General features: G+C 40.8%; 2 protein-coding genes across 2 annotated transcripts in view; one reads left to right on the top strand and one right to left on the bottom strand.

Moving 5' to 3' along the window:
• LOC133504924 (sodium- and chloride-dependent GABA transporter 2-like) overlaps positions 1-662 on the bottom strand; it is a 12,541-nt gene extending 11,879 nt beyond the window's left edge. Inside the window, exon 1 of the mRNA XM_061827668.1 lies at positions 557-662. Within this exon, the coding sequence (XP_061683652.1) occupies positions 557-662 (106 nt within the window). The remainder of the gene's footprint in view (positions 1-556) is intronic.
• A 795-nt stretch (positions 663-1,457) lies between these two features.
• The window catches only part of LOC133504611 (alpha-2-macroglobulin-like protein 1), a 34,006-nt gene continuing 19,296 nt past the window's right edge, over positions 1,458-16,167 (top strand). The window contains 14 exon segments of the mRNA XM_061827036.1: positions 1,458-1,613; positions 2,157-2,313; positions 4,738-4,790; positions 9,143-9,163; positions 9,567-9,735; positions 9,806-9,890; positions 10,305-10,422; positions 10,496-10,610; positions 10,690-10,799; positions 12,024-12,179; positions 12,767-13,003; positions 13,141-13,204; positions 15,014-15,159; positions 15,280-15,429. Coding sequence (XP_061683020.1) covers positions 1,602-1,613; positions 2,157-2,313; positions 4,738-4,790; positions 9,143-9,163; positions 9,567-9,735; positions 9,806-9,890; positions 10,305-10,422; positions 10,496-10,610; positions 10,690-10,799; positions 12,024-12,179; positions 12,767-13,003; positions 13,141-13,204; positions 15,014-15,159; positions 15,280-15,429 — 1,593 coding nt within the window. The 5' untranslated portion in view covers positions 1,458-1,601.

The raw sequence follows: 16,167 nt of genomic DNA, 5'->3' as shown, positions 1-16,167 counted from the left end.
GTTGGTGTTAGAGAGGAAGATGCAGGAGATATGGAGGGAGATGTTTGCAGTTTTGAAAACGGGTGAATCTTTTGATTAGAATCTTTGTTAGGGGGATGCACCACAGAATTTGGCCCTCCAAAACTGCCACTGTTTAAAGAGGATGAATGAGTTACTCAGCATTGCTTTAGATTTGTTGACAATAACACTGTGAGCAGAGTCAGGGGTGAAATTGTTATACTGATAGGCTTAGGAGTTACAATAACATATGTGATCAATAATTTGGAACTCCTTGGAGGTGATGCTGCGGGCTTGAAAATTGTGACGGGAGAAAAACAAGAGTTCCCATTGATGATTCCCCCACCCATCTTTCAAATTCCTCATCAATTGCTTGTTGAAGTGGACAACTAGCATCAGGCCATTCCGGTTTTGAACTTTTGGGAAGTGAAACTTGTTTGGCAGCAGAATGGAGACTTCAAAAAATGTGGAGGGAGTGTTTGTGGAGGCAGCCGGGGGTTGTGGTGGGTAGCTGGACTATAAAAAAAGCCAAGTCCACAACGTTTTGCAGACAGTTCACCAGCGTCCAAGTACTCTGGTGCTGAAGTCTCTCTGAACCCTGTCGGAAAACGGCGCTGTGCGTGCTGCGCAAACATGGCACCTGTCCTCCAAACACTGGTGGTCATCCTTGCATCTGTGTTGCTGCAAAGTGCCTCCTCGGCTCATCTCAATGACACGTAAGTAGAGCCAATCAAAACGCTACTGCTCGATGTCATCATCACAAGTTGGGTGACCTCACGGTGGGTGTATTCAAATTACAAATCCAAGTTTTGGAATAATGTGCCTTTCTCGTGGATTGATCCCTATTTTGGCGTTTTTGTCATTGTCATTTTTTGTCATTTTCATTTTGGCCCCACAGCTCAGTGGTTAGAGCATTGGTTTGGAAAACCAGGGGTTGTTAGTTCATATCTCACTGAGGCCTTTACTCCCCAAGAGGGGTTGCGTCAGGACGGGCATCCAGTACAAAAACTGTGCCAAACAAATATGAGTGTTCATCTGAGATGTCACGCTGTGGCGACTCCTAATGGGACAAGCTGAAAGAAACTTACTATTTTTGTATCTGCAGTTTACATTATAGTACTAATCAACCAAGTTCATAATGCAATGTGAGCTGCCAACATAATCAAATATCTTCTGTGTCGTTTGTTCTTTGTTTATTTGTTTTTTTATTTTTAAGACCTGGCCACAAAACCTGATACCATTGTTCTTACAAATGAATTAAGATCATGAACGTTAACTAATAACACATTGTTAGTTTCAACTGTACGCAATCAACAAATGTCTGACATTTCCCACTTCAGTATTTCATAACATTTTGCTGTTTGGAAAATATTCCAGTTATGTGACACTGAAGTTGTTTCCCAGCGTAATCTTTGTCTTTTCTCCATCTCGACAGCATCTTTGCGGTGACTGTGAGCTCCCGGGTGAGAGGAGGCGAGCAGGAAACCTTGTGCGCCCTCATCCACGGCCCCACGGAGCTCGTCACGCTCACAATCACCCTGGATGTGAAGTCTGGCAGCGCTGTCATCCTGGAGAAGAAGATCAGACAAGACTTTTACCAATGCATGAATTTTAAGGTCTGTCATCACCTCAAGTATATTTATTCACTTCTCCAATTTTATGTACCAAATTCTGGAGTTGGTACCATGAACGAAAAATTTGCAGTATAGCTGGCTCCACAACAGCAAGTTGTTATGCAACCAAACAGGCCTTGCTCTTGCATTTTTTTCTTCTTTTTTTTTAAATGGGAAATGACCGTCCAAGTGACCCCAATCTGTCTCTGACAATGACTTGTGGTTTCACATGGTTCCTCAGAGTTTAACCCTGCGTCAGACCTTGTCTGGCATTTTTTTGAACGGGACCTCAACGAAGGCATCTTTCTGTTGGCTCCATTTGCATTGTGAAAACGTAAAAACATATGCTCAAGAGTAGAGAGTGATTTCATAGGTGACCCCGCCAAATGGTTTGCTTTTCCAACACAGGGCCTATTGCAATTAAAATGGGATTCATCATATTTGTGCACAGAACCCTGACATCTGTTTGTCTCTCCTCGCTTTTCTCAATTTACAATCTGTTTGTTTTCTGCTCTGTCTGACGTGTGTGATTCCTGGGCCCCATAGGTTCCAGCAGTGCGCAAAAATACTGTGGCAATCATAAATGTCACTATCAAAGGAGAGAGTGGCTCCATGAACAAGAAGACCAAAATCCTCATTGTGCCTCCTGCTTTTATCCACATTATCCAGAGTGATAAACCTGTCTACAAACCTGGACAGACCGGTAAGTATCACCACAATCAAAATATTGAGAGTTGAGAGCTGTTTTGGGTTAGAATACCTTGTCTATCTCTACACAGTATGACAATATATTTACAATCCTAAGTAATTCAGTCAGAAGTGCCATTGAAGTCTCACTTTATTGATTAATTACTATATGAATTAATAACTGTAATTCATATTATTAATTAATTAATTGAAATTAATTTAATGTATATCTTATGTATTAATTAAAAAATTATCTATATTTATATGATTTATATACTGGTGGTTCACAACCTTTCTTTAATCTCCTTGTATGAGAACACACAGTAAGAGCTACAAGAATAAACAAATACAATCAGTAACTATTAACAATCTTCTTCCTCTTGTTCTTTTCCTATCGGCTTGTCCCATTAGGGTTCGCTTCTGGGTGTCATCTTTTTCCATCTTGGTCTATCTCCTGCACAACATCCTTCAACCTACTTCTTGGTCTTCCTCTTGCTCTTTTGCGTGGCAGCTTCATCCTCAGCATCCTTCTGCCAATATACACACTCACTCGCCTCTGGACATGTCCAAACCACCGAAGTCTGCTCTCTCGAACCTTGTCTCCAAAACATCAAACATTGGCTATCCCTCTAACAAGCTAATTTTTAATCCTGTCAAACGTGCTCACTCCTAGAGGGAACCTCAACATCTTCATTTCTGGCACCTTCAGTTCCGCTTCCTGTTGTCTCTTCAGTGCCACCGTCTCTAATCCATTCATTATGTCCGGCCTCACCACTGTTTTATAAACTTTGCCGTTGATCCTACCAGAGACTCCTCTGTCACACCAACGATTACCAGTATGTTTTGCATTTCAGTATATTAATCCATGTGTGAATTAGTATTACCGTAGAATTTTACCCCTGAAACATAACAATATTTACATTGTGCTCGGACGATGCATTTATCAAGTATATTTAGTACTCCTTTTCACGTTACCTTTTATCTTTAAGAATCATGAAATGAAATTAACCTTTAACCTTATATTCACGAGCCGTCGAAACTTCGTTGCTGAGTATGACACTCAAGTGTGTGAAAAACTGCTCAACTGCAAGTATTAGCAGCATGTCTAAATCCTGTAAAACCCAACAAAAGCAACATTTACATGCCAAAAATATAATATCAACCTTGTTCCCTCATGAACTAGGTGCTAAGGGACCATAATAACTGCAAAATGAATAACTTAATCTGTTTTTGAACGAGGAGCACACTTTTTTTGTGCATACTGGAGGTCATGCCCTTGTATACTTTGAGACAGCAGCTTCTGATTCACGTATTCAAGAATCAAGTATTATTGCTCGTACTGTTAAAATATATGAAGCAATTTCAAAATAAAACAAGTCCGTGATTTACAATATTTGATATTGTGAACAGGCATAACACATATTTGTCCTGAGCAAAGCTGGACCATGGCCAAGAGTGGTGTGGCCTGGCCACCGCTCCGAGTGGTTTCATCTCTGACACCTGTCGCCGGTCACAGCTGTGTCACATGAGACACTGGGATTAGACAATGTATTTAAGGTGGAGTTTTGTCACTGGTTTTTGCCAGTTTGTTGAGTATGCTTTCCCGCATCCAGGGTTATTCTGCCACCTGCACCATTATAGTTCAGTCACGCTTTTGGTGATGCTCTTTAGTTGAGTCATAGATATCGGACATTGTTTCCTGTGTTTTGGATCCTGCCTTCTTGGACCGTGTTGTCATGCACAACTTTCGTTTATAATAAAACCCAATGAACATCATGTCCTCGTCTTGGAGTCCTGCATTTGGGTCCGCCCATGCACCGTTGGTTTGTGACACATATTACTTTCACATCTGTATAACAGCTCTCTTGGACAAACAAATATTTATTTGTTACTTTTGTTACTCATCTTGTTTTAAGTTTGTTTTTGCTACTTACAGTGTACAATGGAGAACAGCAAATGTATGTACCAGATTGAAAATCATCAAATGCATGAGATTTTCCTTAGACAGCACTGACCAATTTAAATGCAATAACATAAACTACCGTCTACTGTACATGTATTTATTACAGTCTCATCGTTCAGATCTAAGTACGTTGTAAAATATGTTTCGTAACACACTTGTCCGTGTAGTTATTGTTGTGTGTATTACTTGTCTGTAGTGAAAGAAAGGTTGGGCCCCATTGCTGGTCAGAATGTCTTTTCACAAGGCACATGACAGAATTCTTGTTCCTTTGGCTCCTTTTTAATCACATTTTTTATTCTGCTCTTTGTTCCACAAATTTATTTTGCGCGCTCATTTTCTACTTGAAAACCATGTTTTGAGGCATAACATGGACAGAAATGTCCCCTTTCCTTTTTAGTTTAATATTTTACCCTTATGTAATGCATTTAAAGCAATACTTGAAGACTTTTTTAATTAACTGCTTACATTCTTCCACAGTGCAATTCCGAATTGTTTCCATGGATTCCGGTTTCATCCCTGTGGACCGGATGGTAAGTTTTCAGTTCGTTTTTCTCTTTCAAGGGGTTCTTGAACTGAATGTAATGGGAAACTTTGTCCATTGTGATTTCTGATAAATGTTCAGTACAAGCCTCTATTTTTGTGTAAGAGAGTGGATTATGAAAAGAGGGCTGTTTGTTGGTTTTTGATCACAGTGTGGGTGTGATGGAGTGTGTGGATTAGTGTGACGAACCTGCTGTCAGAGTTCATTTGCCTCACACTGCATCTGACTCATCCATCCATCTTCTACTGCTTTTCCGGGTCGGGTTGCAGGGCCAATAGCTTTACCAGGGATACCCAGATTTCCCTTTCCCCAGTCACTTCCTCCAGCTCTTCCAGAGGAATCCCGAGGCGTTCTCAGGCCACCAGAGAGACAAAGTCCCTCCAGCGTGTCCTGGGTCATCCCCGGAGTCTCTTTCTGGTGAGATCTGCCCGGAACACCTCAACAGGGAGGTCTCTGGGAAGCATCAGGATCTGATTACCCAGCCACCTCATCTGCCTCCTTTCAATGCAGAGAAGCAGCAGAGACTGAGCATCTTCCAGATCCAAGCTTCTCTCAGGGAGAGCCCGGAGTCTCTGCGGAGGAAACTCATTTTGCCCTCATGTAGCTGGGATCTTGTTCTTTCTCTCATGATCCACAGCTCATGACCATAGGTAAGGGTAGGAATGTAGATCGACTGATAAATTGAGAGCTTCACCTTTTGACTTAGCTCCCTCTTTACCACAACGGACCGATACAAAGACCACATCACTACAGACGCTGCACCAATCGGCCTGTCGGTCTCCTGCTCCCTTCTTCCCTCCCTTCGTAACCAAGAACCCAAGATACTTCAACTCCTCCACTTGGAGAAGAGTCTTTCCCTAACTTGGAGAGGGCATGCCACCCTTTTCCGACTGAGGACCATTGTCTCAGATTTGGAGGTGCTGATTCTCATCCCAGATCCACAGCTTATGACCGTAGGTAAGGGTAGGACTGTAGATCGACTGATGAATTGAGAGCTTCGTCTTTTGACTTAGCTCCTTCTTTACCACAATGGAACGTAGTTGGAACACACCCTCCACTCACCCTTCTTAAAAAGGGGGACAACCACCCCAGTCTGGCAAACCAGCGGAACTGTTCCCGATCTTCACACAATGTTGCAAAGGTGTGTCAACTCGGATTGCCCCACAACATCCAGAGCCTTTTGGAGCTGCAGGCGAATCACACCCACCCTTGGGGCCCTGCCACCGAGAAGCTTTTTGACCAACAGGGTGACCTCAACCCCAAAGATAGAAGAGCCTGCCTCAAGGAACCCAGACTCTGCTTCCTCATGGGTAGGCACGTCTGTGGAATTGAGGTCTTCAAAGTACTCTCCCCACTGACTCACAATGCCTCAGCAGGATCACATCCTCACTAAACACAGTCTTGATGGTTCACTGCTTCACCTTGTAAGACACGGACGGTGGACCAGAATTTTGTCAAAGCCCTCTTGAAGTCATTTTCCGTGGCCTCACCGAACTCCTCCCACACCTGTTTTCTTTTTTGTCTTAGCGACCACTAAAGCTGCATTCCACTTGGTCAGTTGGGACCCATCAGCTGCCTCAAGAGTCTCACAGGCAATAAATGCTCAATAGGAATCCTTCGTCAACTTGACGGCATCCCTCACTGTTGGTATCCACCAATGTGTTCAGGGATTGCTGCGTTTTCCATCAGGGAGGAGACAATGTGGTATGCCTGATGAACTTCTGACAAGAGGAATTAAGAGAGAACTGCACCAGCTTTTTCTTTCCCATTTGCCCCATGGTGTATCTCATCTGGTGGTTTGCCTACCTGATGAGTTTTCTATTTATATGAATTGAAAGACAGCCAGCTTTAAACCAGGGTGATGTTTTTTAATTAATCCCTTATCCATTTCTCCAAGGCCAAAAGTAAAAATTGGACATACTTGATGGGGAAATAAATTTAAAAAAAAATCCTCAGTACCATTGCTCATTAAATTAAAACACATAAACATAAGAAATGTGCGGAACAATATGCAATTTAACTTTTCTCGGCCTTGACATTCATCTGAACAATAATTGTTATACACTTTGGTCAGATGATGAAATGAAAGGGCATCGTGGCCAATGAAGTAAATAACGCAACATTGAAGTATATGCCAGAAACTTTTTCAGACGTCACCCCTACACTCTCGAGGGAGGATATATAAACATTAGGTAAAAATGATATTTCAATGATATTTTGTCATATCACGTCTTCAGTTCCTTCTTTGGCATATTTGCTCATTGACAGCAGCAAATTTCTACATAATTTCTGAAGCAAAAGAACAACAAATGAACACACATTTCAATCTTTGTTTACGTACCGATAAACACAGTGTTCCAATATATAAGGCATCTAGTATTGTGTTCATTTCCATAAATCGTCTAGAATTTTTTTCAGTTCAAATTCTAGTCTGTAAAAAACAAACAAACAGCAACTTCAAATACTGTATTTGTTTGCTGCCTCATCTGTGGTTTTTGAACATTTGCTTTCCTGATACAATGCATTGGCCTAAAAGAACTGAATATGGTCGCTGAATCACTCACTAATACAACAGTCAGTACTTTGCTGATTTTTTTACTGCATTATGATTTTCATCAGCAAAAAAAAAGCCTTTAAATAAAAATGTACCAATGTACGCAGAAACCTCACCAGAAACACTCAATCTCTATTGTTTAAGTGTTTATTTAATACATAATTATTTATAATGATTTGTAAAATCCTGTAATTTGAGGCCGTGGGAGTGAAACAAAGCTTCCACGTCACCACTTCAATCGTCCCTTTGAGTCATTAAGTTTCCCAACTCAACTTGACATCCATTCCAATCACTGGCTAGTTATAGTATACGTACAGCAGTTTCTACCAAATTGACATGTTAATCTAGTCCAGAGAATTTGAAATGTTTATGTCTGCGGGCTAAGTCAAATAAATTGGCTTAAGACGCAAACATCTACTGGCCCTTTTGTAGCCGCAAGGTAGAAAGATGACTTTGGAAATGTAGATGGTTACAATTACAAGTTACCGTGTTTTTTTTTTTTTTATTATAGTGTAGACATTTCAATCACTCTGTCAAAAAATATATAACTAATAACATTTGATTGCACACACAGTTTGGCAGTGCGCAAATAAATGTGACAAATGTAGCTTTTTTTTCAACTTTTTATGTTGTACTGTAAACAACTTAGCGGCACGGTGGATCAGCTTGAAAGAGTTGGCCTCACAGTCCTGAGGTTCCGGGTTCAATTCCGGACCTGCCTGTCTGTAGTTTGCATGTTCTCCCCCTGGCCGTGTGGGATTTCTGTGGGCATTCTGGTTTCATTACAATCATCTGGGCAGATCCAAAAATCTCCATCCATTTTCCGAACTGCTCATCCTCGTTATGGACGTAGGCGAGCTGGAGCTAAATTGTCTTTGGTAAAGAGGTGGGGTACACCCGCAATTGGTCGCCACCCGGTCGCAGGGCACACGCGAACAGACAAACACTCGTTCTTATATCCACACCTACAGGCAATGGAGAGTCTTCATTTGGCATGTGGAAGGAAACCAGAGTATCTGGAAAATTTTGAATTTGTTTTTACTTCAGTACATTGACAAGTGTGTACTTTTTCCTTCCAGTGTGGAAGGGAGAGACTTCAGTACTTTAACCACAGTTTGTTTTTTGGACAAGTATCAAAACTTTTTCCCGTACTTTGGCCATCTAGCTGGCAAACATGTCATGATTCTGATGGTGACTTTGCGTAGATGCTCCACTTGAGCACTGTGTAAGAACATTTCTACGCATTTATTACTACATGATGCCCACTGTTCTTTTACCTGTTCTAAATTTGATCCCTTTCCAAAACCTCAACTCATGGATTTTACCTCGAGGTGCATCTATTCGCTTTCTTAACTGCTTATTCTCACTTGGATCATATTTGAGCTGATAACATGCTACAGTGTTGCCATTAAGTTGCAAAAACCTGTTTATGTCAAGGTTTTGCTCCATTGTGTTGCTGATAAGCTACACAGGGTCAAAAGGAACTCCTTTTGGATTGCACAAGTACAGTAAGTAAAACTCATTTTACCATCCAGCAGAACTGACCAGGTTCATCTTAACCATTCAGGAGGATTTCGGGTAAAGATTTTTCTTACGGTAAAAGTTCAACATTTTCGGGCGCACATGGCTTCACACTTCAGTTGCATGCTAAATATAGTATCTCTCTGTGTGAGAAGAAAGGTTTCTCAGTGGAATGGCGACAACCGGTAGTTAAAATCATGTCAAAGTATTTTAATGTAAGTTACATTAACAGCAAATAACTTCAACATGTTTTTGTTCTTTTTCAGTACACAGTGGTGGAGCTTCAGGTAAGAAACACATTTTGAGCCTTACCGCCACATTTTGTTCGCCCGAGTGGTCATTGAGAGCCACACTGAAAGGGGGATTTTGTTGCCTTTGAAACCTGGTATCATGGGTGTGTTTCTTGAAGGGAGATTTCACTGAATCACTGCTAGGAATCTTGGGAGAACCATGCGTGTCCTAATGGTCTCTACTTACTCACTCACTCGATACACACCATACAGTGGGGACACTTGTTTTTTTATCCAGTCAGATATTTGACAAAGCTGGACATTGTCAACAATCATGTGCTCCAGGAAGTAAATGGTAATATTGTACCTCTTCAGGTGTTTTGGTGATTGTGACTATTCAACCCCAAACGAGGCCACTACAACGTCAATAAGCTTCTTTCTTCTGTCTGTTTTAATGTAGGATCCCAATTCCAATCGAATTGCTCAGTGGTTGGATAAATTTGTTGGTGCTGGAATCCTTGATCTTTCCCATCACATAATTCCAGAGGCACCACAAGGAACCTACGTCATCACTGCCACCACAGAAAAAGGAGAGACGATCTCTCACACGTTTGACATCAAGGAATATGGTCTGCTATAGTTACTATGCAGTTGTGATCTCTTTTTGTTCACATTTATTTATTTTGAGCTTTCTTTCAGTTTTGCCCAAATTTGAGGTGAGTGTTCGCCTCCCGAGTGTGATTTCAATCCTGGACCAGCAGATTACGTTGAAGATTTGTGGCAAGTGAGTGTTTTAGTTTTACTCTGCCTCTTCGTCGTCACTTTTTAAAGGGAACGAAAGCTTCAGGGAGGTATTGGAACTTTTAGCTTGTAGAAAAAAAAACATGTTTCCATTAAATGTTTTGCAAATGGTCTGAAAATCATTGCTTTGTACTAATAATTTAATGTTATTCCATGCTCTTCATCTTCATCAGTAATACGTCTTGTAGGTTGTGAGTAAGCAATTTATTGCCCAGTCAGTCTGATAGTTCTTGTTTTGCTTTATCACCAGTTTTGTGTGGGTGCGTGTGTGTAGGTGCGTGTGTGTGTGCGTGTGTGTGTGAGAAATTGTCAGCAGATGGCAATCATCACCGATGTGAGTTCAAATAGTAAAGATAAAAAAAGTCTGTATGAAATTAACGTGTGCTTCTTCCTGCAGATACACTTATGGAAAACCAGTTGTGGGCTCAGTCAAGGCAGAATTTTGTAGGAATGCTTTTCCCTTTTACTGGCGTCCCTCATTAGTAAAGGACCTCTGCAAGACATATAAAATGAGAGTGAGTATTTGACATCATACTATTGATTTGTGCTTCAATCAAGTGTTTGAGTCTAAATGTGACACTCTTCTAGACCGACCGGAGTGGTTGTGCTACACAAATGGTGAACATGGCATACTTTGCCCTCAACAACAATATGTATGACGATAATTTTGAGGTGGATGCCGAAATTGAGGAGGAAGGCACAGGTAAACCAGTGGAATATTCAACTTCCCGTAATGTTCATTCTGTGACTTTAATGCCTGCCTTATCATATTTCCCATGTAGGGGTGATCCTGGTAGGTACAGGGCGGGCAACTTTCAGTGCCCAGATCAGAACAGTCACTTTTGAAGATATACCTCAAGCATACAAGCCCGGCATCCCATTTGAGGGAAAGGTAGTTAATTTTTTAAGCATTATGAAAGTTAGTCTAAAACCATGTCAATCCAAGAATCAAAAGATAAAGTACAGTCAAGTCCAGATGTATTTGGACAGCATTTTAGATGAATACATATCCGGAATGGCGATGAATGACAGTCCTGTTGATGTTATTGAAGTGTAGCCTTTAAGCTTTAATTGAAAAGGTTTTCCTCACTTGTGACGCTAGCTTGTACGCATTACTTTTGTCTTCAGTGCACAAAAGTTTGAACTTGACTTTCCCTTCTGGGATCCAAGCAAGGATGAAAAACTTCTGAAAAATTAGAATTTTTTTAACCTTCCAAATGACTTAAGCTGCACACGAGTTGAAAAAAAACTGACCTCAACCCAACAGTGCATCCTTGTTTCTTGTTTCACAAAAAAGTGAAAGTAACTTCAATGTTCTAGCAAAGCATCTCCAGCTAGGAAAGTTAAAATGTGTCAATTGTCTCTAGTGTTTTGATATTAACCCAAGAAATAATGGGTCACATATGACCCAGTGGTCCTTAACTTCCAAAAAACAATGTATTTAATGCAGACAATTATGAGACGTTAGGGTTTAAGGGTAAAAAGAGTAACTGTGGTGTGTTGTGTTTATACAGTGGGGCCTTAATTACACTGGGTTATATGTCACCCCATGGGTTCTCTAGGGTTAAAAATTTACAATTCCATCCAAATCCTTTTGGATTCCTAATCCCTAATAAAATTGCTGCAATTCCGAAATGCTAAATATCATTTTTTTTTTCTAAATCTCTGAAAGGTGGAAATCTAAACATCTTATTTGTTTAAAATCCATTGTGGTCACGTATTTTTGTGATTGTTATGGACTTATTGAGTCAATTATTGGGAATTAGCATGACGGCAATATTGGGGCGTTTTCGTTTTACAGACAGTATTTACATTGAGGTGTCTCTTGAGGAGCAAGTACATCAAACAAAAGGGTCAAGATGGTGGCACTCTAGTTGTGGCTTTTGTTGTAACTTATCAGGGTCTCCTGCAATTCAGGAGCCAGGATGCCTCTCAAGTAACCAAAGTATTAAACAGGCCCAACCATATTTCAGCACATCACCAATATAAGCTTACTGACATGCATAGTGTATACATACTTAATTTTGTAGGGTATTCCAGTGACATTTTTAAGGTTAAAGAATGCTTTTTTTTTTTTAACAACAAACCATTTTGTCCTGATTCATCTTGCTTGCAGGTCAAAATGACTGGTCCAGACAGTGAACCTGTGGCCAATGAGCCTGTGTACTTATTCGGCCCAAACTCGGTAAACTTGACACTCACCACAAACACAAAAGGTGTGGCCTGGTTTTCACTAGACACCAGCAACTGGAGGGACCATGTAAATCTGGAGGTTTGTGACTAGTACTCTCTTTTCGGCAACTGTGGTACATTCTGAACAGGTTGATTCATGACAAAACCTTTGCAACTGAAATATATTTTGTAACTATACGGCAGACCCTGATTCTGTTTCCTGGTCTTGTCGCATGGCCTCCTGGAAACTTGTTAGGGAGAATTCATGGGGTACAATAATATTGGCACAAAGCCCGACAAGAAAAGAGGCAGGAACAGAAAGTCAGACAGATGCACTCAGAAAATTATTCCACACACAACATGAGGAACATGAGATTACATATTGTATTAATCACTGTTCTGTGTTAAAATATATTTGAAAAAAGAACTATAGAAAACTCTACCTAAGTCAGTAGTTTCCAAACCTTTTATGCAGTCCGCCTTTGTGGAGATGAAAGTTTGATCCCCCCAATTGCAAACATTATTCCTTGGGATTCCTTGTGTGCCTCTCCCCAACTGCCCTCCAGTTTGAAAACCACTGATCTAAGTCAACTTGATCCAAACTAAATTCAAAGTCGCATTTTGCATCTTGTCAAGTTAATGTTTCCTTTCATGAATTTCACAATTGTTTTGTTTTGATGTTAACAGGCCAAGCCCAAACCGGATGAAAACAATGAACCGTATGTTCCAGATATACGGAAACCAGAGTACTGGGCAGTTTACCAAAGTGTTTCTCGGTTCAACTCTAAGAGCAGTAGTTTTTTGAAGTTCACGGCGGTCAACGAGATGATCTCCTGTGACAAAGATGCCGCAGTAAGAGCTAAGTACATCATCCAGGGAGAGGAGCTCAAGAAGGGACATAAGACCCTTGACTTTTTCTATTTGGTGAGTCCTGTTACTGTCAGCATTTGCAAAGTCAGTCTTACAAGAAAAGTCATCACTGTGTACACTGAGGATACAAGGTCCAAATGTCTGTGTGGGAAAACTCAGACTTAACTTCTTGTTGTGTGTGTACTTTGAAGGTGATGTCCAAAGGTGCAGTCATGCAGCACGGTCAACTCCAAGTGGCTGTTCGTGTGGGTACAGGTGATTCAATTTGATATTCACTTTTTACTCTTTTTCGTACCTTTGTGAATTGTGACTGGGTATGCTGGATTATTCGCACATTCTAAAACACAGTAGTTTAATCAAAGACTCTCAAACTATTCGATTACCAAAGGCAATCCATCAAGCAATTATCTCTTGTGTTGATATAGATTGTAGTGATGTGGAAAATCTGCTACATCAAAGCATTCTGCTGAAGGTGACAAAGCAAAGAGTTGAAGATTTTTCAGTATTTCGGGGTGGCCCAGGACATTGAAGAAGAATGAGTAGTTTGTAGGAGGCTGAAAGATTTCCAGGTTACTAAAGGATCATGAATGCATACAAAATGGGAGCAGAAAATAGAGCAACATGATGTGAAATGGAATGATCCTTATTTTAGTTGTAAATGGTAAATCGATTTTCTTGGTTTTAGTTGAGTGATTCTATTGGGTTTAGGTCTGGAGACTGGCTAGGCCACGCCAGAACCTTGACATGCTTCTGACGGAGCCACTCCTTGGCTTTCCTGGCTGTGTGATTCGGGTCATTGTCTTGTTTAAAGACCCAGCCACGACCCATCTTCATTGCTCTGACTGAGGGAAAGAGGTTTTTCCCCAAAATCTCACAATACATGGCCGCGGTCATACTCTCGTTAATACAGTGCAGTCGTCTTGTCCCATTTGTAGAAAAACACTCCCAAACCATGCTGGCAAACTTAAAACGGGCCTTGACATGTGCTGGTTTAAGCAGGGGAACCTTCCGTGCCATCCATGATTTCAAACCATGACATCTTAGTGTATTACCAACAGTTACCTTGGAAACAGTGGTCTCAGCTCTTTTCAGGTCATTGACCAAGTCTTGTCGAGTAGTCCTGGGCACATTTCTCACCTTTCTAAGGATCAATGAGACCCCACAAGGTGCTATCTTGCATGGGGCTCCACACCAATTGAGAATGACTCTCATGTTGAGTTCTTCCATTTTCTAATGATTGCTCTAACAGTGGACCTTTTTTCACCAAGCTGCTTGCCAATTTCTCCATAGCCCTTTCCAGCCGTGTGGAGTTGTACAATTTTGTCTCTGGTGTCTTTGGACAGCTCTTTGGTCTTGGCCATGTTTTAAGTTTAAGTCTCACCGATTGTAAGGGCTGGACAGGTGTCTTTGTGCAGCTAATGACCTCACAGGTGCATCTGATCCAGGATAATACATGGAGTGGAGGTGGACTTTTAAAGGCGGACTAACAGGTCCTTGAGGGCCAGAATTCTAGCTGATAGACAGGTGTTCAAGTACTCATTTGCAGCTGTATCACACAAATAAATTGTCAAAAAAATCATACGTGATTTCTGGATTTTTCTTTTTCGATCATGTCTCTCACAGTGGACATGCACCTACGATGAAAATTCCAGACCCCTCCATGATTTCTAAGTGGGAGAACTTGCAATATAGCTGGGGGTTCAAATACTTATTTTCTTCACTGTATGTTGGACATCCACCACATGACCTCAAAATTGTGTCTGGCTTGACCAAATACAACAAAATCGATGTAAAATGACCCGGGCTTTGTACCACCAAATTACCACATGGGCCTAGCGCATGTCAAATGACACACACTCGTTTGACGAGTATGCTCAGCTTTTCGTAAATTAATAAAAGTGCGCAGGGAGCCTTGCCCCAAAATAAAGATATAGTAGGTTTTGTGTTGCGTCACAGATGCATCGAACATGAAAATAGAGACAATTAAGTAAAAACTTTTTGGATTGTTTGCAATACATTTATTGGATTCTACAACATTTCATGTTTTGTTCTTACCTCTGTCAGTGAACAAAGGAGAGTTGTCCGTCTCCCTCCATGAAGTGATCAACCTGGCGCCTTTTGCACAGGTTGTAGTTTACACTGTGTTGCCTGGTGGCGAGGTTGTGGCAGACAGTCAGGATTTCCCCATCCAGCTCTGTCTCAAGAACAAGGTTGTAGCTGTTGTTATTTTGAAATATACAATAAAAAATTCAAAATACTCATTTCAATGGAATTCAGATCTTTTGAAATGTGGATTTATCACCACTGACCCACTGTTGTCTTCTGTACAGGTTTCTGTTCAGTTTTCATCGCTCCAAGAGCTTCCAGCAGAAAAGACCACATTGAAACTCCAGGCTGAGCCAGGCTCTTTGTGCTCTGTTCGGGCCATTGACCAAAGCATCCTGTTGCTGCAGTCAGAGAGGGAAATCACTGTTGAATATGTAAGATCCCTTCCCCTCCCCTGCCTTAAGATTCCTTCCTGTACAGCCATGAATTTTGACAATAATGCAATCAAGATGTCTCACATCAGGAAGGTTCAGGGCTCAAATCTATTGGCTTGGGCCTTTTTATTGAATTTACATGCATCCTTCTGCCTGTAGGGATTCATATTAGTAGGTCTGTCCCACTGTCCAAAACATGGAACATTATACAAAGTGTCGATGGGAAGTAAAATAAGAATATAGTGTAAGATTGCTGGCACGAGAAGGAACACTTAGTTACTATCGTTCTTATTGTTTTTCATTTGCTTGTTCAATATTTATAGTATGATATATGTATTTTTTCACACAAATAACTGTGTAATAATGTTACAGTAATTTAACACTACTGTGTTGATGATGGACGATGGCACATTCTGTCTGGTTTACAAATATACTGTTGGTTTAACCTGACAGATTAGAATACACGAGCTAAATAGAGAATATTTTTGAAGTTTCTCAGTATCCAGTAGAGAATTATCCACGGTAAATGAACCAGTCATTTAAAGAGACAGCCCCAAAAATCCTGATTGTGTATATACAAGTAAATATTATGCCAACAAAGATTTTGACACATTGTTTGACACATTGTTTGAGATAGGATTAGAAATGAACTCGTTAGAGGGACAGCCAAAGTTGGATGTTTTTGAGATAAGGTGAGAGAGAGCAGACTTCAATGGTTTGGACATGTTCAGATGCGTG

The sequence above is a fragment of the Syngnathoides biaculeatus genome, chromosome 8, assembly GCF_019802595.1.
Source record: "Syngnathoides biaculeatus isolate LvHL_M chromosome 8, ASM1980259v1, whole genome shotgun sequence".
Taxonomy (NCBI): domain Eukaryota; kingdom Metazoa; phylum Chordata; class Actinopteri; order Syngnathiformes; family Syngnathidae; genus Syngnathoides; species Syngnathoides biaculeatus.
Note: the sequence above shows the minus strand (reverse complement) of the source record. Positions and strands in the feature narration are given on the sequence as shown.